Raw genomic sequence first — 27373 nt, 5'->3', positions numbered from 1 at the left:
AGCAGCACCCATTTGTGCTGAAATTCAGCCAGGTGGCATCTGCTGGGCCCCTTCATAGCCCTGCGTGCTCTTCAGCTTTGCCCTTGGCCCTACAAGGCAGAGACAAGACAAGGGCTGAGCAGGCACCTAATGGTTTGGGTTTGGCCTGGAACCAGCTCTCCCAGCCCCACCAAGGTGACACAGCCCCCACAGCAAGGACACTGAATACAGGGCTGGCTCTGGGGAAGCTGATTTTGGGACTCTGAAACAGGGACTGGGGTGAGGAGAGGCTTTGGCTGGCTCGTTCTGTGGGTCAGCACGCATACCCTGACCCTTGGCTCTGTGGCACTGAGAAGGAGGTGTGGAACCTGCCCACTTCTCGATTGCATTTCAGGCACCTGTGGCTCTACCATCCCATCCAGGACTTTTGTTCCTGGCAAGAAGGAAGCTGGCAACAGGGAAAAGGCTGTGAGACTGCCAACAGCTGGCCAGATCCCTCCTTCAGCTATGCAGGGCCTTGCCTGCTGCAAGGTAGTGGAGTTGGTCACCCCCACAGGGATTTCCGCACCTTGCACTGACCTGGCTTGGCTGCAGAAATTCACACTGGGGTTAACATCAAACCCTTGGGAAGATATTATTCTGTAACCAGCCAAAGCCTCTCATCTGCCCCTACACGCAGGCCTGCAGTAGCTCCAGAGCCCCACATCTCCTCCTCTGGCAGGAGGGTCATGCCCACCCAAGAAGAATGTCCAAGCAGATCTGCAACTTGTCATCGCAGCCCAGCACGGCAGGAGCTGTGGCACCAGCCTGCAGCCCGAGGGATAATGAGCTGTCTCTTGGGAGCTGCTTTTTTCTGAAACACTCTGGATTTGCAGTACTGGCTGTGCCAGGCCCTGGTCAGGAGGGGTCTGGACCAGCAGCTGGATAGTGGGGCAACTAACAGGCAAAGGGACGAGAGAGCCATGAGCCATGTTGTGCACTTCACAGAGGATATTCAAACACCAGTGAAAACCATTCTCCCTGCAAAGACCAGCAGCTCTTTATCAGTGCAGCACCCCAATGTCCTGCCCCAGGGAAATGCCCATCTGGGGCGTCCCCAGAGTGCCCCACAAGGAAGGGGATTCACATCCAGGAGCCTCGGCAGCTTATGGCAATTCCAGCAGGAGACACATGCTGGCGAGTGGGGCCAGTGCAGTAGCACCGAGTCTGGGGAGCAGCAAGAGCCGTTCCCCTCTTCCTGCTGCAGGGCTGGCAGCTCTGACTCTCCCCGTGTTTTAATAAAAAGCCAAGACCTTGGTGAGGAGAGGTGAACAGAGACCTGGCCTGCACGGCTGGGCAGCTCCACAGCATCCTTGGGATGGTCAAGTCCTTGTCCGAGTCCTTGCAGCGTGGCAGGGGAAAGCTGGGCCCTGGTCATAGCAGGATGGAGCATACGTTTGAAATGGCTCCTTCAGGGTCCGTCTTGTAGAGCATGAAGTGGCCCTGCACCTGGGCAGCGCTGATCTGTTTGGAGACCGCCAGCGCCTGCTCCGCAAACCGCTCGGCTGCAGCCGGGGGCTGCTCGGGGTAGAAGCGCTGGAACATGCAGGCAAGCTGCCAACGGGAGCAGTGGCCCACATACTGCTTGAGATCCACACGGCCGGGCCGCACCAGGGCTGGGTCCAGCCTGTCAAGAGACAAAGGAGTGCCTTGAAAACCTGATCAGTGTCTCTGCAGTTTGGGTCCCACAGGAAGCCACCCTCCATGCCAGCACAGTGTCCTGGTTTGAGAGACACAGGACTAATTTCTCTTCTAATGCTTGGGAAAACTGCACTTTTAGAAGACTCTAGTGTCTGAACTTGTGAAAAAAATTACTTTACAGCCAGCTATGCTATGTGGTTTTCAAGGTCTCAGTGTTTTCAAGTTTAGCCAGGTGCAGGGATGAGGAGGAGCAAGACCTGGGCACTTGACCCAGGCTGGCCGACAGGATTATTTCATACCATGAACATCAAATTCAATAAAAATTAGAAAGTTTGCTGAGAAGTTCTCTCTCTCCCTTAATGCTGCAATCCAGAGAGCTTCTTGCCCAAGTGTCGGACCCCTGAGCCCTTCCCTTCCTCCCGACGCTGTAGTGCTTGCAGTGTCCAACATTTGCTGTCTACTGCTGGGAGTGCACAGCTCCCTACTGATAGAACTGGCTGAGTATAATCCTTGTGTATTTTATATTGGTATCGGGATCAATATTGGTTCTTTAGTGTTATTAATGTTAATTATGAAGTCTTATTCTATTAAATTTGTTTATATTTTAACCCTCGTGTTTCCCTTTTTTTCCCCGATTTCACTTCCCAGGTGGGGAGGGGTCATCGGGTGATAGAAGGGGATCCCGATTAGACATCAAGGGGTTTGTATCGCGAGGGAGGATTTGGGAAACCTGAACCCCCCAGTCCTCACAGTGGAGGATGGAAACAGCCATCCATATAGGTCATCAAAAGGGAGCAAGGTTCTCCCATGCTACCCTCCCTGTTCCCTCCCAGAGGGCGGCTCTAACCTGTCCACGTAGTTGGTGGTCATGAAGACAATTCTGGCCTCCGTGGAGGCCACACCATCCAGTGCGTTGAGGAGGCCGCTGAAGGTCAGGCGCCCCATGCCTTGGTACATAGCCGGGTCTGGGGACAGAGGCATCCGAGACCATATCCATTGGCTACTCACCCCACGCAGTCTTGCAGGCCACTTCCCTATCACTGGAGGCTTAAGCCAAGTGCCCCGCTCTTTCTTTCCCCTGAGTCTAACCCTGTGCCTCTCCCTGGCTGGCAGCACATTCACCTCCCCTGCCCACCCACACCCCTGGGAACCAAAAAAGAGAATGAGGGGCAAAGCCATCCCCTCCCTCATGCTGAATCATGCTGAAAACAGCTGGACAGGAGAAGTGGTTTTGCTTGAGGATAAAGAACCCAAATTTCCTTTTATAAAGCCTAGCCAAAGCTGGGCGAGGTCCAGCTTGGGCCCTGAGGCCCCAGAGAGCTGCCCACTCCTGGTCTCTGCTGGTGCACCAGAGCAGCCCGGAGTCCAAACCTTCCCCCAGCACAGCCAGCAAACCTCCCTCCCGCTCCTGGCCCAGGAACAGGGGCACTGCTCACTCTCAGCGGCGAGGTCCCGACTGACGAAGGCAGCATCCACGTCCTCCAGCAGGATGATGCTCTGCTGCGGTGCAACACTCAGGAGGTGATTGAGCCGGTCATCGGAGAGGCTGCGGTCACTGAGACTCAGCAGGCAGATACTGTACTGCAGCTCCCCAGCCAGGGCTGTGCTGGGAAGGATGCAAACCACAGGAGTGAATCACAGCAAGAAAGCCCAGAGCAGAGGAAGAACCGTATCTCCCTGACCAGCAACAGGAGAGAGGGCAGAGGCATCCTCCCCCATCAGGGATCAGATACGGGGGGCAGGTGGGAGCCCTTGCTCAACCTACTGGTGCCATGCAGTACTGTGCAAAGCAAGGGCGTAAAGGGCTCGTCACCCTGACCTGTCATGGTGCCAGCAATGCAAATGCTTACACCAGGCACCATTCAGGAGGCACAGCCCACTCCTGCATTTCAAACCCAAAGTCATCCACATCCTCTCACCAAACTGCTGCACCCTGGAGCAGGCAGCTGGCAGGAAAACTGCCGTTAGCCAGCTGGCAATACTCACATGAAGCTGCTTTTCCCACAGCCGGGAGGACCATACAGCAGGTAGCCTCTTCGGTAGGGGATCCCTAGGAAGACAGTGTCATTTTAGGAACCAGCTGGGTGGCTCTGAGCTCTCTCCCCCAGAGCCATGGGGCTATGCTGAGCACACACAGAGGATACACCAGGGAAGGCAAGCAGCAGGACAAAATCTCTCTGTAGCCATTTCCAGAGAGGACGACAGGCATCCTCCCCCACCCCACAGCAGCATCACAGGAGCAATGAACTCCGTGGCTTATGATGGTTTCCAGGATTGGACTCAACCAAGTGGAGTTTGTCCCTTTGCAGATCCAGGCCTGAGCTCAGCACCTGGGCTCACTCATTTGTGGGATGTGCCTGAGGCGGTGCCCCACAGCCATGGCTGCAGGGGGCTAAGAAGCCACACTGGGCACGATACAGAGGACAGCACGCCAGAGCCTTGCCTCTCTCGCTGTACCACTTGGGGTTGTCGATGAACTCCTTCACGTCCTGGACGAGCCTCTCTGACACACCTTCCTCCAGCACCACAGAGCTGAGAGGCCGCCGGCGGCGGGGGAAGCCAAACTGCCGCCACTCTGCTCCCATGGCTGTGTACATGATCGTCCTCCCCTCCTGCTGCTGCAGGGCCAGCTCCCGGGCTGCAGAGAGAAGCAGAGGGAACAAGTGGCAAGGAAAAGGATCTCCCGTGAAGCCCTGGGCATCTCCATGGAGCAGGCTGTTCCCAGCAGGGCCCCACACAGCTCCGCTACAGACCTTCCCGGAGGATATTGAAGAAGATCTCCCGGTTGGTGCCCAGTGCAGTGAAGGTGACGGACTCCCAAGGGGTCCCCGTGTGCAGGTCGATCATCTGCTTCTCCCGGTTGCGCTCAATGCGAATCCACTTCCTGCGATACCTGGGGTGGGAAAACGAGGTTGGGGGCTGTGGTCCAGCACCACTCAGCTGATCCCAGCCGAGACTGTGCATCAAGGGTAATGTTCATCTCGGATAAAGAAATCACTTCACATCACTACTTTCAATCTCCTGCCCTTATCCAGACTCAAGGAAGCGGTAGGATCCTCTCTGCTGCCTCCACGGGCCCCCCAAGTTGGAGTTTCCTTGCCAAAATGAGGGTCAGTCCCCAGGCTGCTTTCCCCTGCTCTCCCTTACCAGATGAAATGGTTCCCAGGGCTGGGGACAAAGTCGAACTTGGTGCTGACACGCCCGCTTTCATGCTGCAGGTACGATGTCTCAACACTGAGGTGCTGCGTGTGCTTGGCATGGTGGGAGATCCAGTTCAGCAGCCAGTGGTAGCTCTTATCCTTGCTGGGCACCTCCAAGGTGATCATATAATGGCGCCTGAAAGCCACCAGCCCAAACTGGGCCCCTTTCCGGGCTAACGCCAGGGCTGTGCCCACCCCAACGAGGCCGAACCCAGCCCCAAAGTACGGGTTGTCTTTCAGTGCTAAGACAAAGTCAGAAAAGGGCATTGCGGGAGGTCAAGTGGCTCCTCTCCACAGCATCACACTGGAAACAAACCTGCATGGAAAGAGGACTCAATGGCAGCAGGGGACATAATGGATTGCCTGCAGTTCCCTGCCCTGTATTGTGGTCAGTTCTCAAGGTGAAAGGTTGCCTGGCACATTTGGATCTCCCACACCCATGCTTTTCTTATTACCAGGGGTTCAGACAGCTGCTGGCCACAGGAGCCTCCTCCCTCTCTGCAGCCTCTGAGAAAGGCAGGAAGGAGCCAGAAGCTGGAGGCTGTCAAGGAAGCACAGGAGCATCTGTTGCTTTTTCAGCTATGACAATAAACCCAGAGTTTTATTCTTTAAATAGCTAGAAATCATGAGCACTGCAATTATTTAAGGTTTATTGTTTGAAAAAGCTGAAGCACATCCCCAGGCTGAGCTGGTTCTTTGCTGCTGGCAATGGGCGCATGACTGGAGGAAGCAGCACCCCTGTGTCTGGATATAGGGCAGCAGCTGCACACTTAGGAGGCTTAGAAGTTTCTCCAGCTCCCCCAGCAGAGTCTGTCAGATATATGTCAGACAGGGCCACAAAGACAATCAGAGGGCTGCAGCACCTCTCCTGTGAAGACAGACTGAGACAGTTGGGGTTATTCAGCCTGGAGAAGAGAAGGCTCTGGGGAGACCTTATAGCAGCTTTCCAGTATCTGAAGGGTGCCTACAAGAAAGCTGGAGAGGGATGTTTTACAAGGGCATATAGTGACAGGACGAGGAGTAATGGCTTCAAACTGCAAGTGGGCAGATTAAGATCGGATATCAGGAATAAATTTTTTGCTATGAGTGTGATGAAGCACTGGAACAGGTTGCCCAGGGAATTTGTGGAGGCCCCACCCCTGGAGGTGTTCAGGGCGCCAGGCTGGATACGAATTTGTCTAGCAGAAGGTGTCCCTGCCCATGACAGAGGGTTTGGAACTAGATGATCTTTAAGGTCCTTTTGTACCTAAACCATTCTATGATATAAGGGATGAGGGGGAGCTTCCAACATACATACAGACAGACAGACAGACAGACTCTGCTCCCTCAAGCAGGATCCCACCCCCCCCACAACACGGCCGGACCCCGCAGCAAGGCTCCTTCCCAAGGCAGGGCGTCCCCTGCCCCACGGTCCCTGCCCCGCCGCGGGGCCTTCCCCCCCCCCCCCCCCCCGCGCCTCAGCCCCGCAGCAGGAGCCCACCTTCCTCTGCAGGAGACCCGGCCTCACACCGGCCATCCCCATAGCAGAGGCCCAGCCCCCGTCCGCTCCCCTCGCTCCCATGGCAATGGCGGCCCCGGCCCCGGCCCCGGCCCCGGCGCCCCTCACCTCCACGCAACGCCGCTCTGGCCCGCCCCGCCCCGCTCTCTATGGCCCCGACCCTCACTTCCGCCCGGCGCTGCTTCCGGCCGGCTGCCGGCTGGCACCATAGAGCGGGGCCGGGTCGGGCGGCGGGGCAGAGCAGAGCGGCGGCGCGAGCCGCACAAAGGGCGGCGCTCCCTCCCGCCCGGCGTGCACCACCGAGATGTGTCAGGGCTGGAGGCACTGGGGCCCAGCTTGAGTCCCCGGCCCGGGGTGACGGGGACAGGCCGGGGCTGCGGGGCGAGGGGGCTGGGGCGGCCCTGGCCGTGCGGGGACTCGCGGTGGGCACCTCCTCGCTCGAGGTTGGGCCCGAGTCTGGGAGTTGGGCTCGGGCTGGGGCCCACCTGGGCCCAGGTCTTGGGGGGGATAGGCCTGGGTCTGGGTCTGCTTGGGCCTGGGGAGCAAGCCCTAGCTGTTGGGCTCAGGGAGAGGCCCCCAGGTGTCTTTCAGGGGGGTACAGGGGTCCTTGCACCCCTGTGTCCCCGGTGGTAGGGGGTTTTGTCAGCATCACACTTGGGGCACAGCAGAAGGGAGACAGCGTTCAGGTACCCAGGTTCATACCTCTGCTTGGGGACTGGCACTGCAGGCAGCCCCCCAGAATCCTGTAGGACCCCTAGGCCTCTGCGTTCTCCCTCGTTTAAAGCCCTTTCTTCTGTTTCAGAGTGAGAGACCCTCCCGGGCAGCACCAAGACAGTGCTCGGTGGCAATGAGCGCAGAAGTGGCCGTCTCTGAGGGTGCCAGCAGGGAGATGGAGGCCCTGTGCTCGGAACTGCTCCTGCCCACACCAGGAGAGGCAGGAGCCATGGGAAGCCCTGGTGTGGATAGTGCTGGCCTGGCCGGGACACCCCCGCTCACTGCTAGCCAGGACTTGCTGCTGGCAGAGGCATCGATGCCTGGGGAAGGGGCTCACGCTGAAGGAAGCAATGTGGAAATATTCATCGAGGCAGTGGCTGGCAACGTGACCCTGAGCAACGCAGCCAATGCCACAGGTATGGGGTACAGGGAGGGCAGTGTGGCCCTGTGGTGCTCAGCAGAGGGAGAGAAGTCTGGCCAGGGCCCCTGTCCCCCCTAGCTGGTACCCTGGGGACGGCACGATGTCCTTGTGTCTCTGACCCTGTGTGCATCATGAGTTTGGTGATACCATTCAGTGCAGACCTGGCACAAGCTGGGTTTGCAGATGGGGAGGGCCGGCTGTGGGAGTTGCATGCCGGGTGAGGGGGTCTCTCGGGGCTGTCAGTAGGGACCAGGTGGAGAACTCCACCATGGACTGCCGCCCCCAGCATGCTTCTCACCTGGGTCCAGTGTGGGCACATCCTGCTAGGAACGACGCTGAGCCAGCCTTACGTCTCTGCATGCTTCAGAGGTGTTAAGGGTCAGACCTGGTCGTCATGGTCACCTAGGTGGTGGTGTCCCCTTTCTTATGGGAGATGTCCTGGGATAACGCGGGCAGAAGAGGGCCATGGTTCTCCAAACTGTAATGTATGGCAACAGGGCTGTATTCTCCCTATCTGAAGCTGGAACTGAACTGCCAGTCCCAAACTCTGGGCCTGGCAAAAGTCCTTTGTAATGCTTGCCCTTCGGTCTCTGCAGAGGTGCTGGTCAAAGTGGTGGAGCTCTATTTCTGTGAGAGGTGCAGCCAGAGCTTCCCGGAGGCCTCCCTGCTGTCCCAGCACCAGTGTCTGCTGCTGCCCCCCTCAGGGCACCTGGAGCTCCCTAGGGCACTGTTGGCTTCTGCCAGCGAGGGCCAGAGTGAGCCGGGGGCCTCGGAACCGCCTGGAGCCAGCAAGCAGGAAGCCTCTGCTCTGGAGTGCCTGCTGTGCCCTATCTGCCGGGAGGCGTTCAAGCAGCCTGGAGATCTCAAGGAGCACTTCAAGACCCACCGCACCCCACTGGGAGCCCTGCCCTGCCCCGAGAAGGGCTGCTGCTTTACCACGGAGGACCGCAAGCAACTACGTGGCCACCTGCGCCGCCTGCATGGGGCCTCCCCTGTGTCCTGCACCTACCGTGCCTGCCCGCTGCTCTTCCCCAGCCGCCCAGCCATGGAGCAGCACCACCGCACCCACTTCCCCTTCCACTGTGGCCACTGCGACTTCATCACAGCCAATGCCAAGCTCTTCTGGCAGCACAGGAAGGGCCATGCTGCGGAGCCCCCTGATGAGACCCTCGTGACTGGCAGCCATCCTGGCTCAGCACCCCATGGCCTCGCGCAGCAGCGCTGCATCCTGCCATCAGGTACGGCTGGGTGGGAGGGGTCAGGGCTTGTGGGTGCCGCAGAGGCTGACCATGTTCCTGCATCCCAGTTGCAACTGGGAGGAGTGGGAGAGGCTGTGCTGCCAGAGGGCTAGGGAGCCTTGCGTTCCTCCCTCCCTGTGGCATGGTTTGTACCCCCATCTCAGCCGGAGGGTTTTTTGCACATGTGAGGGTGGGTGGCTCCCTCTTGCCTGGAGCATGATGATCTCTGTCTTTCCCCACTGAAGCAGCAGAAGGGCAGGAGGAGGTGGGGAATTGCCACTCTGGCTGGGAAGCCACAGCAGCAGAAGCCAGGCCAGCAAAGCCCACAGGCACTGGGGAGGTCTCCTTGGAGGGGCAGAAAGCATCAGCTGGAGAAGAGGACTCAGACAGCGGTGGGGATGAGTCACCAGAGGAGGATGGTGAGAGCCCCTGTGAAGGCAAGGCCAAAGAGGATGGGAAGGCGGCTCCCAAGAAAGCCAGAGTGCTGCGGGCACAGCACTTCAAAGGTAGGATGCGGAGCCATACCGGGGGCTGCTTGGACTTTGTATTATGAACAATCAGTGTGGCCTCGAGACTGGTGGGGAGACATGGGCTGGGCTGGTGGGACATGAGGGTCCTGTGCCATCCAGCAGCCTCAGGTCTCCTGCACATACCAGTGCACTGTTTCCCCCCTCCCCTGCCCAAGCAAATGTGTCCCTTCTCCTGTTGCTTGTCCTCTGCTGCTGCCAGGCTCAGACTAAAGCAGGCAAAAGTCTGCCTGGCTTTGGGGAGTGGGGGCACACGGGCCAACCTGATTCAGGCTGCACTGGATCATCTTTGCCAGTGTTGAGCTGGAAGGAGCCCACCTGAACCATGCTGTTGGCTTGGAGTGGGGACAGTCCATCCAAGAAGATGGCTGCCGTGTGACTGCATATATGATAAACCCTCACCGCATCACAGCTGGATCAGGCAGAGAACATCTGCCTGTGCTCTTCTTCTTTGTCTCTTCCCTGCTGATGGCTTCCCCTCCTCTGCTCTCACAGGAGATGTTGTGGAGGGCTCCGAGTACCTCTACAAAACCCACATGTGCCCTGAATGCAAGCGGTGCTTCAAGAAGCGGACGCACCTGGTGGAGCACCTCCACCTGCACTTCCCTGACCCCAGCCTGCAGTGCCCCAACTGCCACAAGTACTTTACCAGCAAAAGCAAACTGAAAATCCACATGATGCGGGAGACGGGTGAGAAGGCCCACCGCTGCCCACTCTGCCACTACAGCTCAGTGGAGAAGAACGCCCTCAACCGCCACATGGCCAGCATGCATGAGGACATTTCCAACTTCTACTCTGATGTTTACTCCTGCCCTGTCTGCGAGGAGAAGTTTCGGCTCAGCCAGGCTCTCAAAGAGCACTTGAAGACTCACAAAGCCGAGCCCAAGAGGCTGAGCTGCTTCCAGGGGGGCTGTGGCTACTGTGCAGAGGACCGGAAGGAATTTGTCCGTCACCTCAAGGATGCTCATGGCATCAAGGCGGTGGAGTGCAAGTACCATGCCTGCTCGCTGCTCTTCGGCACGGCTGAGGCCATGGAGGCTCACCGAAAAACCCACTATGCCTTCCACTGCCAGCAGTGTGACTTCATCTGCTCCAACAAGCACGTTTTCCGCAAGCACAAGAAGCAGGGGCACCCGGGCAGCGAGCAGCTGCAGTGCAGCTTCTGCCCCTATGCCACTTTCAACCCTGTGGAGTTTCACGACCACGTGGGCAAGATGCACGCCAACGAGAAGATCCACAAGTGCACCGAATGCACCTTTGCCACCGCACACAAGAGGGTGCTCATCCGGCACATGCTGCTGCACACCGGTGGGTGCCTACTGCGGGGGTTCTGAGAGCCAAGCTGGGATAGGGGGACAGTCTGCCCTGACTCTGAGTGGGTAGGGAGGGCTGGGTCAGGGCTCCTGGGTCCCATCACTGGCTCTTCCACCATTGCATCACTTGGCTGCAGTTGTGGCATGCCCTCGTCCCTGCTGTTACCCCATCTCCTGATGAGCTGGTTTCCCCACGGAGGAAGGCAGCCTGTGCTGCCTTTAGCTGGGTGTCATGCTGAGAGCATTCCTGTGTTGCTTGCAGGAGAGAAACCTCACAAGTGTGAGCTCTGCGACTTCACGTGCCGGGATGTGAGCTATCTGTCCAAGCACATGCTGACCCACTCCAACGACAAGAACTTCATGTGTACTGAGTGTGGGTATATCACCAAGTGGAAGCACTACCTGAATGTCCACATGCGCAAGCACACTGGAGATCTCCGGTACGACTCCCAGCCCTGCTAGCCTGGCAGCATAGTCAGGGCTTCCCAAATTCTGCTCTGGGGGTCTGCCGCTCTGGGCTGCGTTGTATGCCAGACTCTCTCGTGCCTGGAGGATGGCTACAGTCTGCTTTGCCTGGCATGTAACAAATGCAGTTCTTGAGCTTGCAGGTTGTTGCCAGCGTGGTGCTGCAGAGGCAAAGTTATCTTTGGTGTGTCTGCGCTGCAAAGGAGGTGTATTACCATATCAGTGCAGCTCTGAGCTCGGATTCATGGGCTCTGCTGATGTTTGTGGGCTAAGGCCAGCTTGGGCATGTGCAGGAATCTGCCAAAACCTGTTTTTACCTCTATTATCACCTCCTTTGGGTCTAGTCTGCCTCCAGGGATGCTGGAGGTGCTGCTGGTGTGATGTGTGTGCATGGGGGGTGTTGCGGTCACTGTATGGAATACCCAGGGAAGATACTTCCCGTCCCCAGTCTTGGGATGTGAAGCACAAGCAGCACTAAAGGCTGCAGCAGGGACGAATTGCCTGTGGTAAGAGCTGCCTGGATGCTGAAGGTCGTATCTGGCAAACTGAACAGTACCCCTTCCCCTAGTGTCCGTGACCGGGAAGCAGAGCTCAGCATGTCTGGCAGGGCTCAGCATGCCCTGGTTCCTCACGCTTCCTGACCGATTCTGCTTTCCCCACAGGTACCAATGCAACCAGTGCTCGTACCGGTGCCATCGTGCCGACCAGCTGAGCAGCCACAAGCTGCGGCACCAGGGCAAAAGTCTGATCTGTGAGGTGTGTGGCTTCGCTTGCAAGCGCAAGTACGAGCTGCAGAAACACATGCAGGCAAAGCACTCACAGAACTACCAGGTGCCTATCTTCCAGTGCCAGTACTGCACCTACCAGACAAAGTACAAGCAGGCGCTGCTGAACCATGAGAACTGCAAGCACACCAAGCAGAAGGAGTTTCGCTGCGCCCTCTGCTCCTACTGCACCTTCAGCAACACCAGCCTCTTCTTCCACAAGCGCAAGATTCACGGCTACGTCCCCGGTGACAAGGACTGGCTGGACAACTACGCTAGCAAGGAGCTGGAGATCAGCTCGTCCGAGGCACTCTTCGGCTACGAGCTCGGCGCAGCCCTGCGTGCGGATCCCAGCTCCCCCCTTGCCAGCAAGGAGCAGTGGGCAAAGGTGAAGCCAACCCAGCGGGAGTCCCAGGGGAAAGAAGGGGAGCAAGCGTTCGTGATGCCCCTCCTTGGGCAGGATACCGCTCCGCACCAGAGTGGCGGCGAGGCAGAGGGAGGTGTGGGTGAGGGGGAGCAGAGTCATCCCACTGCTGGTCATGCCCTGGGAGATGACTGCATGCAAGGAGACGCTCCAGCAGGCTCGACTGAGCTCGCTGCTTCTGGGGACATGGCGGAGAGCTGCACATTGCAGTTGGAGGCACTGAACGTCTCATCTGACCCCCTCCTGGAGCATTTGAATGGAGAATCCTGCATGACACAGCCAGAGAGTGTGGAAATGCTGTCCTGCAAGGAGCCTCCTGCAGCCTATGAGATGCTGGGCTCCCAGGATGACCTTGGCTTGGAGGACAATGACAATACGCTTGAAGACATCCCGGACTTTGACGAAGAGGACCCAGATGTACAGCAGGACGAGGCAGTGAGGCTGGAGGACAGGGCAGCAGCAGGAGATAGCCAGGGAAAAGATACCCTAAGGGAGACCACAGGCCACCTTGAGGGGTCATGCTCGGACCACCCCAAGCTGATGGCAGACACTGAGATGAGAGAGACCAGCCAAGCTGAGCTGCCAGAGGCCTGGCTCAGTGTGCTGAAGATGGCTGAGCAGAGCCAGCCACCTGTCCCAGAGGATGCAGCCACCTCTGGTGATGATGCCAGAGGTGGCTCGGAATCGGTGCTGAAGGCACTGCGAAAGCAGGACAAGGAGCAGGCGGAGACGCTGGTGCTGGAGGGCAGGGTGCAGATGCTGGTGGTGCAGTCAGAGAGCCAGATCTTTAAGTGCGAGAAGTGCTCGTACATCACACGGAAGGAGAAGTCCATGTCCCTGCACTCCAAGGCCAGCTGTCAGAGCCGCCGGGCCCCGCTCGTGTGCCACGAGTGCGGCGCCAGCTTTAAGCAGCAAAGGGGACTCAACACCCATCTCCTCAAGAAGTGCCCGGTCCTCCTGAAGAAGAACAAGATCCTCAAACCAGCTGGTCAGGAGCCACCTGGGTTGTGCCAACCTGATGACCAGCCTGGTGATAACGGTATGGAAACATCGGAGAGCGAAAGGGGAGGCTCAGAGGAGTCTGGGCATGGTGAGAACCCCTGGGAAGATGAACTGCTGCCTGGTAAAACGAAGGCAGCAGGCAGTCCTTTGGGTGGGGGACGGGCCTTGGGCTGTCCTACCCCTGAGAAATCCCTGCTGGGTGACAGCACGGAGGTGGTAGAAGAGCCTCCCCAGCCAGGGGATGGTGCCGATCCAGGTGGAGATGCTTGTCCCCCTCAGCTTGGGAAACCCTTGGAGAAATATCGTCTGGAGGGAGGGAAGCTGCACTGCAATGCCTGCTCCTTCGTGTGCTCCCGTGTCTCCACCATCACCTCCCACGTGGAGGATGGGTGCCGGAGCCTGGAGCAGTTCTGGTGCTCCCTGTGCCCTGAGGCTTTCCGCTCCCGGCGAGCCCTCAAGAGTCACTGTGCTGAGAAGCACATTGTGCATCCTGAGGAGCACAGACCCCAAAGCACCAAGCTCCCCGAAGGGGGTCCGGCCAGCATTGAAATAGGCCAGCCCACTGAGCCCCCCCAGGATGCAGCCACCCCAAAATCCACCCTGCGCAAGAGAAGGCGTTTCTCCTGCCCCACCTGCCCTTTCACCTGCCACCAGGAACGGGCCATGAAGACGCACAAGAAGAGGGGCTGCATGGCGCTGGGCGAGTTTCGCTGCTCCTCCTGCCCCTTCACCTCCAAGGTGGCTAAAGCCTTGCGGCTGCACCGCAAGCTGCACCGCAAGCACTACAGCAAGCGGCCGCAGCTGCAGTGCCGCCAGTGCGAGTTCACCTGCAAGCAGGCCCGCTGCCTGCGGCAGCACGTCCGCATCAAGCACGAGGGGGTGAAGCCGCACAAGTGCCGCTACTGTGAGTTCAGCACCACGCGGCGATACCGCCTGGAAGCCCACCAGTCCCTGCACACCGGCGTGGGGCGCATCGCCTGCGGCATCTGCAGCCAGACCTTCGGCACCAACTCCAAGCTGCGCATCCACCGCCTGCGGGTGCACGAGAAGACGCCCACCCACTTCTGCCCGCTCTGCGACTACAGCAGCTACCTGCAGAATGACATCACCCGCCACGTCAACAGCTGCCACCGCGGCGAGCTCAACTTTGGCTGCTCCCGCTGCGAGGCTCGCTTCAGCTCCGAGACGGCCCTCAAGCAGCATGTCCTGCGGCGGCACGAGGAGAAGGTGTCCTACGGCTGCCCGCGCTGCGGCTTTGTGTGCCACAGCGAGGCCACGCTCAAGTGCCACGTGCAGAAGCAGCACCCGCACCTGGAGTGCAGTACCTGCAAGGAGACCTTTGCCACCCGGGAGGCTCTGGAGGAGCACAAGACGCAGCATTTCAGCCACCGTTGTGAGCTGTGCAGCTTTGCAGCCAAGGAGCGGCAGCAGCTGGTGCGGCATTATGTGGAGAGCCACGAGCCAGCCACCCCCCAGGACAAACCCCTGCGGTGCCCCTTCTGTGACTTTGCCTGCCGCCACCAGCTCGTCTTCGACCAGCATATGAAGGGCCACGGGGGCACCCGCGTGTACAAGTGCTCAGACTGCGAGTATACCACCAAGAACAGGCAGAAGATCACATGGCACATCCGCATCCACACTGGCGAGAAGCCCTACAAGTGCCACCTCTGTAAATACGCCTGCGCCGACCCTTCACGTCTCAAGGTGAGAGCCCTGCTTGGGGATATATCCTACTGCATCTACATGGGTTGTGGGGGGATCCCGAGATGGGGATTTGGGGAAGAAGAAACTCCCAAGGGGAGTTTTTTTTTCTCTTCTGTGGCTCATACAGAAATAGGAGGCGAGTGGATAAAACTCAGTATGTTTCTTCCCTGCTCCCTGCTATTGCAGATTAAGGGGAAGGGGTATTTGTAGCAAAGCAAGAAGGTGGGCAGCTGTCTGAGTTCACTCTTCCCACTGACATCTCTGGCATCCTCTGGGTGCAGCCTTGCACCCCTCGAAGCCAAGTTTGCTGCCTGCTGGGTTGCAGCGTGCTCTGTGACACTGGTTAGACACAGTGCAGGGAAAGCTCAGCTTCCCTGCAAGCAGAGTCAGACCCTGCCCTCATTCCTGTAGGTGATTAGCATCCTTATGCATGGTAAGGGCCTTTCCTGGAACAGGAGGGCCAGGTATGGGGTAATGGAGGGGAAAATGGTCTGGTTTTGCTAAAAGAAATATTGACTTTTTTAATGGCCAAGCTGAGCTGGAGCCCTCTGGGGCTGCCTGGGCCAGGGTGTGCAACACACTCAGCTCAGGGCTAGCTCTGTTGGGCTGCGTTTTAACTCGAACTTTGCCCTAAATACCAAACTGGCAAGAAAAGCCTGTGTCCCTCTGCAGGCTGGGACAGAGCAAGCTGAGCAGTATGGGGGTCTCATCCTGCCTGCAGCCCACAGTCTGCCAGGCAAGCAGACAGCCCTCTTTGCCCCATGCAGTTTGAGATGTCAGAGCTGTCTTTGAGCCCCTTGCTGGCTCCACAGAGCTCTGCCCCCAGGACAGGGGACATGGCCTCATCCTGACCCTGCCCCCTTGCCCTGTGCCCAGTACCACATGCGGATCCACAAGGAGGAGCGGAAATACCTCTGCCCTGACTGCGGCTACAAGTGCAAGTGGGTGAACCAGCTCAAGTACCACATGACAAAGCACACAGGTGAGTGCTGCCCACCAGGAACAGGCTGTGGGGCACTAGGGCTGCGACTGCTCCGTGCTTCCTTTGCGACCAGTGGCCCAGCTGGAGGTGGGGGAGGACCCCAGCAATCGGGGAGCAGCACCTTCTTGTGTGCTGGTGGGTTGGAGACAGTGTCCCAGGCTGGGATGGAAGGTGGGGTGGTACAGACCCCCAGCACCATGTGATGCCTTGGAAATGGGGGGTCTTGGGGTGCCTGCTGACATCATGGGCTGTAGGGAGGAGTCCCTGGGGACTGATGCTCTGTTACAGGAATAGTGAGACCTGTGGGATGGAGGGCACCATCCCCCCTGTCCTGGTGCCATCCCCTTCCCTGTCCCCACAGGTCTGAAGCCGTACCGCTGTGATGAGTGTGAGTACCGCACCAACCGGGCAGATGCCCTGCGGGTGCACAAGGAAACACGGCACCGGGAGGCCCGCTCCTTCATCTGCGAGCAGTGCGGCAAGGCCTTCAAGACCCGCTTCCTCCTCAAGACCCACCTGAAGAAGCACAGCGAGGAGAAGCCCTATGTCTGCAATGCCTGCGGGCGGGCTTTCCGCTGGGCAGCTGGCCTGCGCCACCATTACCTGACACACACCAACGAGCACCCCTTCTTCTGCCGCTACTGTCCCTACAAGGCCAAGCAGAAGTTTCAGGTCATCAAACACATCCAGCGGCATCACCCTGAGCATGGGGCCAGTGACCCCAGCCAAGGGGTGGGCAAGGACCCCAGCACGCCCACCGTCCACCTCCACGCCGTGCAGAGGGAGAGACGGGCCAAGGATCCCCCTGAGATGGACCAGGAACAAGGGTGCCCCACAGAGAAGGACGGTGCGTCGCAGTGAGGCTGAATCTTGACTGCTTTAAGGCCCCTGCTGGGGAGATGTATGTGTGTGTATAGGCATATATGTATATGGGATGTAAAATATGCGGCTGTATAAAAGGAATCTCTCAGCTCCTTTTAATCCTTTTTCTTTGGGCCCTTTGGAGCTCTGTGTAAGCCATGGGGCAGGTGCCCGCAAGGAGAGAGCGCAAGCGGAAGCCCCCATCTCCATCCCCAGCGCCACTGCACCCAGACCGGAGCCTGCCTGTCACCGAACAATTTATTAAGTTGCTTACAGAGAAAGGACAGGGCAAGGGTTAATAATGGGCATGGGCCAGGAGCAGCCCTGGGGACTGCAGGGGCCAGGGGCTGGGATAGGGGATTCTGCAGGGTCGGGGGGCAGCAAGGACTGACTCCTCTCCCAGCTCTTCCCAGCCCTGGGGTTTGCTGGCCTCCAGTTTTGCTCCCTGGCTGGGGGGGACCAGCCCCTGTGGCAGAGCTAGGAGGCCATGCACCATCTCTCCTCCTCCAAGCCGTGCCCATGGGTCAGGGTGGGTTGCACATGGGGGACACAGGGGGCTGCACCAGTGCAGACCCTGCACTTATGCATGGGAGGCAGCGTCCAAAACCTGGGCAGGGGAGGTCAGTGCCTTTTCCCGGCACCTGGAGGCCGCTGCAAACAGGAGCACAGCACCAACAATGGCACAGGGATGACACAAACAGCTCAACAAGAAGGCGATGCGGTTGGGTCTGCGTCCCCAGCTGCTTGGGGCCGGTTCTATGGCTTCCATCCGGGGTCCTGCTCACCCCACAGACTCAGTCCTGCTCGGGACCGGGCGGCTCGGTGATGCGGATGTGGACAAAGAGAGAAGAGGGTGGGATGCTGGTGCCATCCTTGGAGAGGAGATGGATGTGGCGGTAGCCTGCAGTGGGGACAGCGAGGCTCTGGCTGATGGCTGTCCCCCATCCAGCTCTCTAACGCCCAGCTGAGCCCAGACACCCCTGTGGGGCTGTCCTGGGCCACCACCACCACCGGGCAGCAGCCGCTCACCGGCTTTGATGTTGGCAAAGGCTACAGTAAACTGGCCCACAAAGTCGTTCCTGGACGTCTTGTCATAATCCTCCACCACGAAGCGGATGAGGGCCAGCTCGGGCACGTGGAGCTGGAACTGGAGTGTCTCGTCCCAGCGGGGGTTAAACCCTGGGAAGGGAGAGCAGCTGCTGGGAGGGAGAGGGAGAGCAGGGACAGGACCGCCTGGGCACAGCAGGATCCCTGGTACCACCGTGGGCCTCACCGTTGTTCTCAATGTACTTGGTCTCCTGGCGTGCCTGGTCCGCGGGGACCCCGTGGATCTCCACGCGTACCAGCGGGTCAATGATGGCTCCATCCTTGCTGTTGGCCACTTTGGGCAGCTGCTGCCCACTGATCACCTGCAGGAAGGGGCAGTGACCCCATAAGCCAGGGAGAAGCTGAACTGATCTGCTAGGGAGGCTGCTCAGCTCTGGTGTGCTGCCCAGCAGTGTCACCACCCGGCTGGGACCAACAGAGCCCCAGGACACTGTCATGGCTCCCTGGGGTCTCTCCTCAGCCCCATACCTGGATCGTCAGGGTGATGGGGCCAGGGCCCTCCCGGCTGCTGGGGTCACTGGGGTTGAAGAGAGTCTCCTCGTCCCTCATGAAGTGGGGTTTGAGCACGTAGCCACAGCGGCCGTTCTGGCTGAAGAGCCCGTCACACAGGTCCATCTCTGTGCCAGCCGTCTGGAAGTTCAGGGCCACTGGGAGAAGGTGGTAGGGAAAGGGTTCAGGGCAGCTTGGAGACCATGCTCTGCTTAGAGGTGAGAACCAGCCTGCCCCTGTGGCCAGAGAGACACGGGGCCACACAGAGGGACCTGGGCTCCCCGACACAGGTCAAGAGCCAGACCTGGCTCCAACCAGGGTTGCAGCTGCCACCAACATGGGTGCTGATGGTGCTATTTGTCACAGGACCCGGCGCATCTCCCCAGCCCGCAGCCCTGGCACCCCCCAGCCATACCAATCTGGCACCCCACGTTCCACATCTCCTGGGGACTGTAGTTGGAGGAGTCAGTCCGCATCCCGCTGGGGTAGATGCGTGTCAGCTGCCAGGTGTTGTGGCGGACAAACTCATTCCCTAGAGATGGAGCATGAGGGCCACTTGTGGGGTCATGCCCTGGCCTGCGCAGCCACCCACAACATGTGCTATCCGTGCCATCCATCCATCCATCCTCCTTCCCTCCCTCCCATCTACCCACCCATCCACCCACCAACTCTCATCCCTCTCCCCTCTCAGTAACCCAGGCATCCTGCCTTGCTTATAAGCCCCCCGTCACCCACCAGAGCCAAACCCCAGGGTATGGCCCCGCTGGACCCTCTTTCTCCCGGACAGGGAGGGAACCCCAGTATCTGGAGGCTCTAGCCCTACCCCTGAGGAAGCTGCCTGCCCCCTCCACCCTGGTCCGCTCCCTGCATTCCGCTATCCCCTCCTCCTCACCCGCATCCCGGATGAGCTTCCTGGCCTTGGCCTCTGAGAGGGAGGAGATCTCGGAGGGCCGGGAATGGCTGAGGGCCTCCTGGAAGCCCCGGAAGGACACGCTCTTGCAGTAGATTACGCAGTCGGACAACGCCTGTGCCAGGCTCTCCTTGTCCTTCTGTAAGGCAGGGCTATGTTAGGTCCCCCCTGATGGGTGCGCCGTCCCCCAGCACTCACCCAGAATGGGGGTCTACAGCCCAGGGCAGCTGAGAACAGCCATGGGGTGCTGGGGGTGGCAGCATCCCCATCACAAGCAGCCTTCCTGCTGGGAACAAAGCAGGCAGGGGACCCCCAACACGGTGTCACCGCAAGCACGCTGTGCAAAGAGGGAGCTGGCATGGCCAGGGGCAGAAAGGGCTGTTCCTCCTGCCTAGTGATATCCCTGCAGTCTCTGCTGGTCCCCAGCCGGGCCACCCACCTTTGCCCTCCTCCTCTCCTCCTCCACCTCTGCCCCGTTGTCATCATCAGACACATCGGGTGCCTCATCCCCTGGCCCATCCAGCGTGTCCTCCAGCCGACCGATCTTCTTCCCCTTCAGCAGGATTTTGTGCTTCAGCTCCTATGGGGTTGAGGATGGAGAGTTAGACACCTTGGGGTTGCCCATCTCCTCCATGGGACTTGCTGTCCACCGGTCCCCAGCACCTCTGGGACCAGCACCACCATCTGCCTTCAGCACCCAGGAGGGAATGGGGTTAGGACGGCTCTGCCCTGCTGTCCGGCTCTGCAGGGCATGGGGAGACAACCTTGGGGACAGCTTTGGGACCTCTGTGAACATGAGAACACAGTGTCCGAAGGGTCCCCAAGTGCTCCAGTGGAGCAGGACGATGCTGGGACAGGGATGGCCTTTCCTCTAGACAGCAGAGCCACCTCCTCACCCCACTCCCAGGCAGGACAGTGATGTCCAGCATGGCTATGCTCTGTCCCTACCTCTGGGGATGGGAGCTGGGTGGGGACACGCCCATCGGTGGTGGTGGTGAGGAGCTGTTCCCCCAGGATGGTCTTGAGCTGCTGGGCCAGGACCTCCTGCTGCTCCATGCTGCAGTGGTTCTCCAGGGACAAGATCACTGGGTAGTCTGAGGTCTGGGGAGCAATGTGCCCAGCTGGAGATCAGCCTTGGTGGGGCTGGAGAGCTCTCACAAGGGCTTTTCCCAGGCATGGTCAGTGCCAGGAAGGAACCCATTGTGCACCCTTGTATCCCCCTGAGGCTTTCACACCCCTTCAGCATTCCCCCATATTCCATCTCACCCCTGCACACCCCTGCGTCCCCCAGGCCCCATGTCACCCCTGCACCCCCAGCAGACCATCCCCTGTCCTGGCACATAGCAGGGCTATGAGTCAGACCCCCCCAGCGCTGCTCCCTGGGAAAGGACACAGCCACCCTCCTCGCCCACAGTGGGGTCAGACCTGCTGCAGCACCAGGCGTGTGAGCCCCAGCACCATTTCCCCTCCCGAGACCCATCCCTGCCCCAAATCGCAGCCTCACCCCCACCACCACCTACCAAGGCCCACCCACGACACCCAGCACCCGGGGAAGGGTGCCCTACCTTGAAGGCGTATTTCCCCAGGGTGCTCACCACCTCCCGGAAAGGGATCTTGGAGGTGAAGGTGTGGCCGTGGTACACCATGGGCTCCCCGTTCGGCCCGTCCCAGCAATCCACCTCCAGGCACCGGCAGCCCCGTTTCAGAGCCCTAGGGGTGGGTGGTCACCCCTGGGACCCCGCACCCGGCCAGGGCACAAGCCCCCTGCCCTCCCCTCTGCCTGTGGGTGTCACCCCTGCAGGGACCAGGGGACAACCGCCAAGGGTGGGCATGCTGCTGCATGCAGGGCAGGTAGAGCTGGGCTCAGCATCCCCCTTGCTGAGCACCACATGGCATGGCCATAGGGGTGCTGGACCATGGAGGAGGCAAAGGAGCTTCTGGGTTTGCCCCATGGGGATGCCTGGGGCACGGTGTTGGGGCAGAAAGGTGCTGGGGGGCAGCCAGGAGGGAGCAGCCCCTTTACCTGATGTAGCCCTCGATGCTGCTCTGGCCCCGGATCTGGTCCTCTATCAGGTAGGTATTGTGGGAGGAGGAGATGAAGTAGTGGCAGAGCGGCTGGCTCATGTCCTGCCACAGCGCCCGGTGCCGGGGGTTGAAGATGGAGCCCTCCGGGGAGCAGAGGTACATGAGGAACCCGTCGGCACTCAGAGCATGGCGAGCCCGGGCTGCAGGCGGAGGGGGAGGCTCAGCAACAGCCAAGGACCCGCAGGGGATGGGACCACGACAAATGGGGCTGCTGGTGGCTCCTGGCATTCCCAACCTGGTGGGCACAGCTGCTGCCAGAGGCTGGGGCACAGGGAGAGATGCCCCGGAGCAGCAGTCGTGGGAAGGTGGGCAGTGGACTCCTAAGCTGGAGCTCACACCCCATGGCTGGTCAACCTCCTACACTAAAATGGTCCAGGAATAGACCAAAAAGAGGGAAACTGCACACAGATCACACCATGGTGAGCCTTCCCCCTGTGCCCACCCACAGCAGGATGGGGCTGGGGGTGCCCCTGCAATGGGGCTGTGGGTCTCAGCCCCCTCTGTCCCCATATGTAGAGCATAGCCGATGTCTGGGCTGGCTCTCACCTGTCTCCGATGGTTCGTACTTGTCGATGAGCTCCATGGCCAGCTCCTCTGTGCCCTCATCCTCCAGCTGCTCCTGCCGCAGGAAATCCACCAGCTCCAGCAGCGTCAGCTTCTTCCCATCCTCGGAGAAGTCCTGGAAGAGGCTAAGCACCTCCTCACGCTGTGTGAGGGCCTTGTAGAAGAGCACAAACTCCTCCCCTTCCAGCGTCCCCGACTCCGACTTGTCGGCAGCCTGCAAGAGAGCTCACTCAGCGCCCAGCCGGGGCAAAATGCGGTGTCCTGGCCTCCCCATGGGGCTGGAGGGGGGGGGTCCCACCCCCGGGGGGGGTCCCACCCCCAATGGAGGGCACAGAGAGTCCACACCAACCGCAGTGGTAGGCATCAATCAATGCTTGGATGGACTGGCAGATGAAGGGTTGGTTGGGTGGACTGATAGATGGATGGATCCATGAGAGATGGACAAACAGGTAGAGGAACAGATTGATGGATGGATGGATGGTTACATGGATGGATGGATGGATGGATAGACAGCTAGACCAATGGTTGGGTTGATGGATAAATAAACAGATGGCTGGTTAGCTGGATGGACAGATAAGCAGCTGCGTGGACAAATGAATGGGAGGAAGGAACAGCTGCCTTGGCTGGTTGGGTTGGGTCAACAAATAAATGGATGGATGGGTGGGTGGATGGACAGACGGATGGACGGACGGACGGACTGAGAGATAGGAGAAAGTGAACAGATCCTTCTGCAGGGGGGTGTTGTGCAGCTTGTTCCAGCCCCTTCAGCCCCTCCCCAGCCCCTCCAAGCCCTCAGGTGCGGTGCTTACCTGGAAGAGCCGCAGGGCATGATCCTCGTTCATGTCCACATTCATCATCTTGAGGAGACGCTGCACCTCCTTGAAGTTCATGCGCCCATCCTTATTCTTGTCGGCTTTCTGAAACCAGTCACGAATCCACGTGCGAGAAACCAGGGCAGATGTTAAGGGAAAGGACCTTGGCTAAGAGACATGGAGCTGGGGAGCATCAGAGGGCCTCTTTTCCTTTTTCTGTGGGCTCTCCCTGCCCTGATGCAGGTGATGAGACCCAGAAGACCTAAGCACATGGCAAGGCAGAAGATGGGGGAAGGACTGGGTGTGGAGGGCAGAGTGATGCCCGCAGGAAGGATATTGGTCTATCTTCTCCCTTTGGTCCATGCTGGTGGCCACCTCGATGAGCTGGCGCAGGCCCTGGACCCAGCACTGTGCTTCCTCTGCCGAGCCAGCAATGAGGTCCAGGTTGCCCCGGCGGCCGTAGAAGACGATGGTGAAGCATCGCTCAGGGGGGAACTCCTCAGCCAGGCTCTGCAGCACCTCCGACTGGTGCCCTTCCCGCACCGTCTCCACATCGCTGATGGAGACTGGGGCAGAAGGAGGGGAGGCCTGTCTATGGGGACAAGGACTGCAGGGCAGGGGACACTGCCCACAGACATCTGTCCTTCCAGCCATCTCTTCTTCCACTCATCCATCCATCCATCCATCCATCCATCCATCCATCCATCCATCCATCCATCCCATTGAGCTACTCATCCATCTGCATCTCTGTTTGTCTGCCTGCTCCTACACAGGCATGTCAGTGCTTCCACTTGTGTCAGCTGCAATTTCTACTCAGCCCTTGTGCGCCAGAGGTCCTGCTGGGGACAGGATACTTCACGGAGAGGTGTGGGCGAGAAGAGCCCATACACGCACACAGAGCCTCTCTTGAATGCCCCAGCACCATTTGCAGGCATGGCTCCAAGAATCTCCATACATTCACACTCCCGTTCACTCTTAACCCTACTGATGGCCCCATGGACAACACACAACAGCTGGTACTCACAGGCAGACTCAATTTTGCCCGTCCTCTTGGACTGGTACCAGATGGTCATGCAGTCATCCTGCAGCTTGAAGAAACGCTGCTTCTTCCAGCTTTTGGACTTGACTTTGCGCATCAGCGTCCCTTGCTGCATCTGCTCCAGCGTGTCTGTGAGCTGGATGCCTGGGGGCAGTGTGGGCTGCATCACTGAGGGTGGGGGTATCCGGGCACTGCACCCTGCCACCTTGCTCCCTCCTACCCCTGGGAGCCCACGTGGTCCCTCGATTTGGGATGGAGGAGGGACGGACCCAAAACAAACTCCCTTTGCAGCACGAGGGGCAGAAGGTAATTCCCCATCGACCCTTCCCACCCACCCTGGGCGCATCCCAATGGCTGTGGCGGGGTGGAGATGCTTCAGAGAGTGGGAAGGTGAGCTCTGCCCCCACATTTGCCCCGGTGTAAATCCGGATGTCCCGATGCCCTGCCCTGCGCCTCCCTTCCGCCGGGGCACTCACGGGCGTTGCACAGCAGCGATGCCATGGCTCTGCCTCCTCCACGCTGGCGACCGCTGAGGAGGGAAGAGAGAGGGCAGCTGGGGGGAGCGGGGCTGGAGCAACCCTCCCCGTGCCCGGGTGGGCTCCAGCCGTGCCCACGCGTGTGCGAGGTCCGTGTGGCCCTGCCCGTGTGCGAGCGCACCTGCGCCTGTCTCCTGCTGGGTCACTGCTCTCCTGAAGTGTCGAGTTCACCCTGCCGCGCTCATGAAATATTAATTTGCGTTACCAGGAAGCCAGAGCTCAAAAAGGTGTCAGAGGAAAACAGAAAAACTTGCGAGCGCGGCCGCTGGCAGCCCGGCAGGTACCAGAGCCCTGGTGCTCCCGCCGGTCACTGCTCCCCAGGGGAGAAGCGGCCCCGGGAGCTGGGAAAAACTGCCCTGGGGGTGCCCGGGAGAGCCAAGAACAAGCCCCCACCGCCCAGGAAATGGCCCCCAACCAGCAAACTTGGAAGGAAGAGAGAGCCTTACTTGCTGTAAGAGGAAGGAAGGGGGCACAGAGCAGGATCCTCAGCTCCCCCAGCCCCTTCTCCCCGGGGAACATCAGCGCCCTGGGGCCGTGACCGCACTGGGAGCCGTTTTGGGAGCTGCTGAGACAAGTGGGACTATAAATACAACCGGACTGACAATAAGGCTTTGATTAGGCTCTTAAGGCTTTAATTAGACTGACAAATCGCTGGATGCGCCTGTCACCCGACTGTTGGAGCTGAGCCCTCGAGGAGCGGATGTCGCCGCAGCCAGTGAGCTGGGATTTGGGTGCAGGAGGGGACTCGGGGGTCCCTGGGGGCGAAGGGCTCTGTGCCGGGCACAGGGGTGGCAGCCCTGCCCCAGGCCCCTGACTCAGCACAGACACCGGCGGCGTGGGGCTGGGAATAGCCGGTGCCGTCAGCGTGCAGGCAGCTGCCAAGCGCGGCTGCCAGACCCTCGCAGGCTCAGGGGCCGAAGAGTGGCCGTCCCCTGCTCGGTGTGGGGACAGGCAGGACAGATCCCCAGCACAGCACTGGCTGGGGCGGCGGGGGCTGCCTGTCCACGCTCTGGGGGACCTCGCGTGTTGCTGGAGTCACGGGGCGGCTGGGATGCCGTCCCAGCTGCCTCCCAGCAGCGCACAGCGCCAAGGCTGCGTGTTCCCAGCACCGGCCCTTCTTGCAGGGCTCAGACCACAAGGATTTGGTGCAGTGCCTGCACCATCCCGCATCCGATGTGCTGGGGGGGGGGACGACACCGACACGCCGTCCCAGAGCTCAGGGCTCCCGCACCCACAAATGGGGAGGTGGCACCACGCTCCTCTCGGGCCCTGCAGAGTGGGTGCCCTGATGCCTGCTGGTTTGCACAGCCCCCAGAGTGCCCTGTGTCCCCCCACACAGCATGCTCTCAGCCCCCCTGTACCCCATGGCCTGCAGAGAACTAGCCGGGGGACAACCCCATCACACACCTGCCTGCACCCTCCTACCTGCTGGCAGCACCCAGCCCGGCATGGCCTCTTTGCAGCGTGTCCCCACCTGCCCCGTGGCCCCTGTACTGCAGCAGGCGAGGGGCTGGAGATGGGGATGGTTTTGGGAAGCTGGGGTGAAGGGAGAGGCACCGGGGCTGGAGGAGCAGCAAGAGACGCTGGCCTGGGACAGGGATGGGCTTGGTGCGACCATCGGGGCTGTCCTCTCTGTGCCCTGCCACACATGGTGCAAGGGGGCAACGTGCAAGGGAGCTGCTTGCAGCCCCCAGGCCCGTAACCACGCTGAGATTTTGGAGCTAAACTGATCTCCCCCAGTGCCAGCCCTTCCAGGCTCCCAGCACGGCCCAAGCGTGCCCAGCCTTGCCCTGGCCGCAGAAGCCGTGTCTTCCCCATGCACGCAGCAAAGAAGAGACGATCCCTTCCAGCGCAGGGAAGATCCCGGGAATGCGGCTGCAAGGACATGGCTGTCCCGCTCACCTCAGTGATGCCCTGAGCCCAGCGCAGCCCAACCCCACGCATCCCCCCCTCGTCCCAGTCTGAGTTACACTGTCGAGGAGAGCGGGACGGGAGCCAGGGGCTGGAGAAACCCAACCCAAGGGCTTCCCGCAGGGCAGCTGTCTCCTGCCAGGGACAGCCCCAGCTGCCCCCAGCACACGCTGAGCCACCACAGCTTCTCTCCTGGAGGTGACAGTCCCCAAGCAAAGTTGGAGGGCCAGCGGGTGTGAGCGCTCCCCAGCCGCTCCAGCACAGAGTCCCCCCCGGCAGAACTAAATGCCACCGTGGGGGTGTCCGTGCCAAAGCAGGGAGGGGTGCCACCCCCCACCCCCCCACCCAACACCCCCGAGCCTCCTGCTGTCCCGGTGTGCCCGCAGACTGCCCGTGTCCCCGGGCTCTGCTCAGCCCCACTGCCCGACGCAGCCTTTCCACCTGCCCCAGGACACGCCACAGCGTCCGAGGACGGAGCCTGACCCACGCGGGGGGACCAGCCGGACGGTCAGAGGAGGGGGTCCGGGATAGGGCAGCACAACCCGGGGGGGTGCGGGACTCGGGGTGGGGGGCAAGTGACACCTTAAGGAGGAATAAACAAGCCCGCCGGCACCTCTCCCCGCACCCTACCCGTGCAGCCGCCTCTGGGACGGTGCGGGGGGTCCCAGCCCGCCCCGCAGGACGCTCGGTTCCCCCGCGGAGGAGCCCCGTACCCGCTCTCCGGTGCCGCTCCGTTCCGCTCCGCCGGTGCTCCACCGCCTGCGGTCGCTCGGGGCCGGGGCTGCCCGGGCTGCCCGCCCCTCGGCAGCGGCAGGGCGGCGAGCCCGCCCCCGGCCCCCCGCCCCGGCGGGACGCCCCCGGCCCCCGCACTGCCCGCAGCCGCCTCCTCTCAAGGTCGGCTCGGATTAAGGTCACGCCGTTCCCGAGGGACGGGGACGGAGGGAGGGGGGAAGGCGGTGGCGGGGCTGGCAGGGGGTGGGAGCACCCTGGAGTGTCCCCCGCTTGGGGCCGAGCCTCTATTCCCACCGTCCGGCACAATCCGTCCCTCCCCAGACCCGTTTGTGCCCATCAGAAGGTTGCCATCGTGTCCCTGTCCCCCTCCCAGCACACAGTGGTCCACGGACTCTCCAGCTGGGAGGGATGCAGGA

The 27373-nt window shown here is 60.3% G+C and overlaps 3 protein-coding genes across 12 annotated transcripts; 1 reads left to right on the top strand and 2 right to left on the bottom strand.

The window, feature by feature from the left end:
- Positions 1 to 951: 951 nt before the first annotated feature.
- LOC128913067 (mitochondrial chaperone BCS1) lies at positions 952 to 6529 on the bottom strand. Of its 5 annotated transcripts, none has more exons than XM_054210070.1 (9): positions 6466 to 6489; positions 5315 to 5400; positions 4807 to 5175; positions 4413 to 4552; positions 4103 to 4297; positions 3646 to 3709; positions 3096 to 3265; positions 2507 to 2624; positions 952 to 1645 (listed from the first exon to the last, which is right to left on the bottom strand). In XM_054210070.1, the coding sequence occupies exons 3-9, from the start codon at positions 5124 to 5126 to the stop codon at positions 1393 to 1395; spliced, it is 1260 nt and encodes a 419-aa protein (XP_054066045.1). In that variant the 5' UTR covers positions 5127 to 5175; positions 5315 to 5400; positions 6466 to 6489; the 3' UTR covers positions 952 to 1392. The 5 variants fall into 5 exon arrangements, with proteins under 5 accessions (XP_054066045.1, XP_054066048.1, XP_054066046.1 ...); XM_054210073.1 differs by lacking the exon at positions 6466 to 6489 and adding an exon at positions 6340 to 6355; XM_054210071.1 differs by lacking the exon at positions 5315 to 5400 and having other exon boundaries at positions 6466 to 6529.
- Positions 6530 to 6722: 193 nt separating this feature from the next.
- On the top strand, positions 6723 to 16874 carry ZNF142 (zinc finger protein 142). Of its 2 annotated transcripts, XM_054210050.1 has the most exons (9): positions 6723 to 7043; positions 7160 to 7487; positions 8089 to 8730; positions 8976 to 9236; positions 9753 to 10565; positions 10833 to 11010; positions 11698 to 14929; positions 15806 to 15911; positions 16273 to 16874. In XM_054210050.1, exons 2-9 carry the CDS (start codon positions 7205 to 7207, stop codon positions 16770 to 16772), a joined length of 6015 nt encoding a protein of 2004 aa, XP_054066025.1. In that variant the 5' UTR covers positions 6723 to 7043; positions 7160 to 7204; the 3' UTR covers positions 16773 to 16874. The 2 variants fall into 2 exon arrangements, with proteins under 2 accessions (XP_054066025.1, XP_054066024.1); XM_054210049.1 differs by lacking the exon at positions 6723 to 7043 and having other exon boundaries at positions 7058 to 7487; positions 8979 to 9236.
- Positions 16875 to 17023: 149 nt separating this feature from the next.
- Positions 17024 to 27069, bottom strand: PLCD4 (phospholipase C delta 4). Of its 5 annotated transcripts, none has more exons than XM_054210238.1 (18): positions 26939 to 27069; positions 24761 to 24876; positions 24436 to 24494; positions 24255 to 24307; positions 23764 to 23922; positions 23077 to 23305; positions 22737 to 22866; positions 21910 to 22141; positions 21302 to 21503; positions 20844 to 20988; positions 20227 to 20379; positions 19718 to 19858; positions 19261 to 19417; positions 18784 to 18900; positions 18348 to 18526; positions 18046 to 18181; positions 17802 to 17951; positions 17024 to 17673 (listed from the first exon to the last, which is right to left on the bottom strand). In XM_054210238.1, exons 4-18 carry the CDS (start codon positions 24277 to 24279, stop codon positions 17567 to 17569), a joined length of 2262 nt encoding a protein of 753 aa, XP_054066213.1. In that variant the 5' UTR covers positions 24280 to 24307; positions 24436 to 24494; positions 24761 to 24876; positions 26939 to 27069; the 3' UTR covers positions 17024 to 17566. The 5 variants fall into 5 exon arrangements, with proteins under 5 accessions (XP_054066213.1, XP_054066212.1, XP_054066216.1 ...); XM_054210237.1 differs by having other exon boundaries at positions 24436 to 24486; positions 26939 to 27063; XM_054210241.1 differs by lacking the exon at positions 24436 to 24494 and having other exon boundaries at positions 26939 to 27063.
- Positions 27070 to 27373: the final 304 nt, after the last annotated feature.

The sequence above is a fragment of the Rissa tridactyla genome, chromosome 7 (assembly GCF_028500815.1).
Source record: "Rissa tridactyla isolate bRisTri1 chromosome 7, bRisTri1.patW.cur.20221130, whole genome shotgun sequence".
Classification (NCBI taxonomy): domain Eukaryota; kingdom Metazoa; phylum Chordata; class Aves; order Charadriiformes; family Laridae; genus Rissa; species Rissa tridactyla.
Note: the sequence above shows the minus strand (reverse complement) of the source record. Positions and strands in the feature narration are given on the sequence as shown.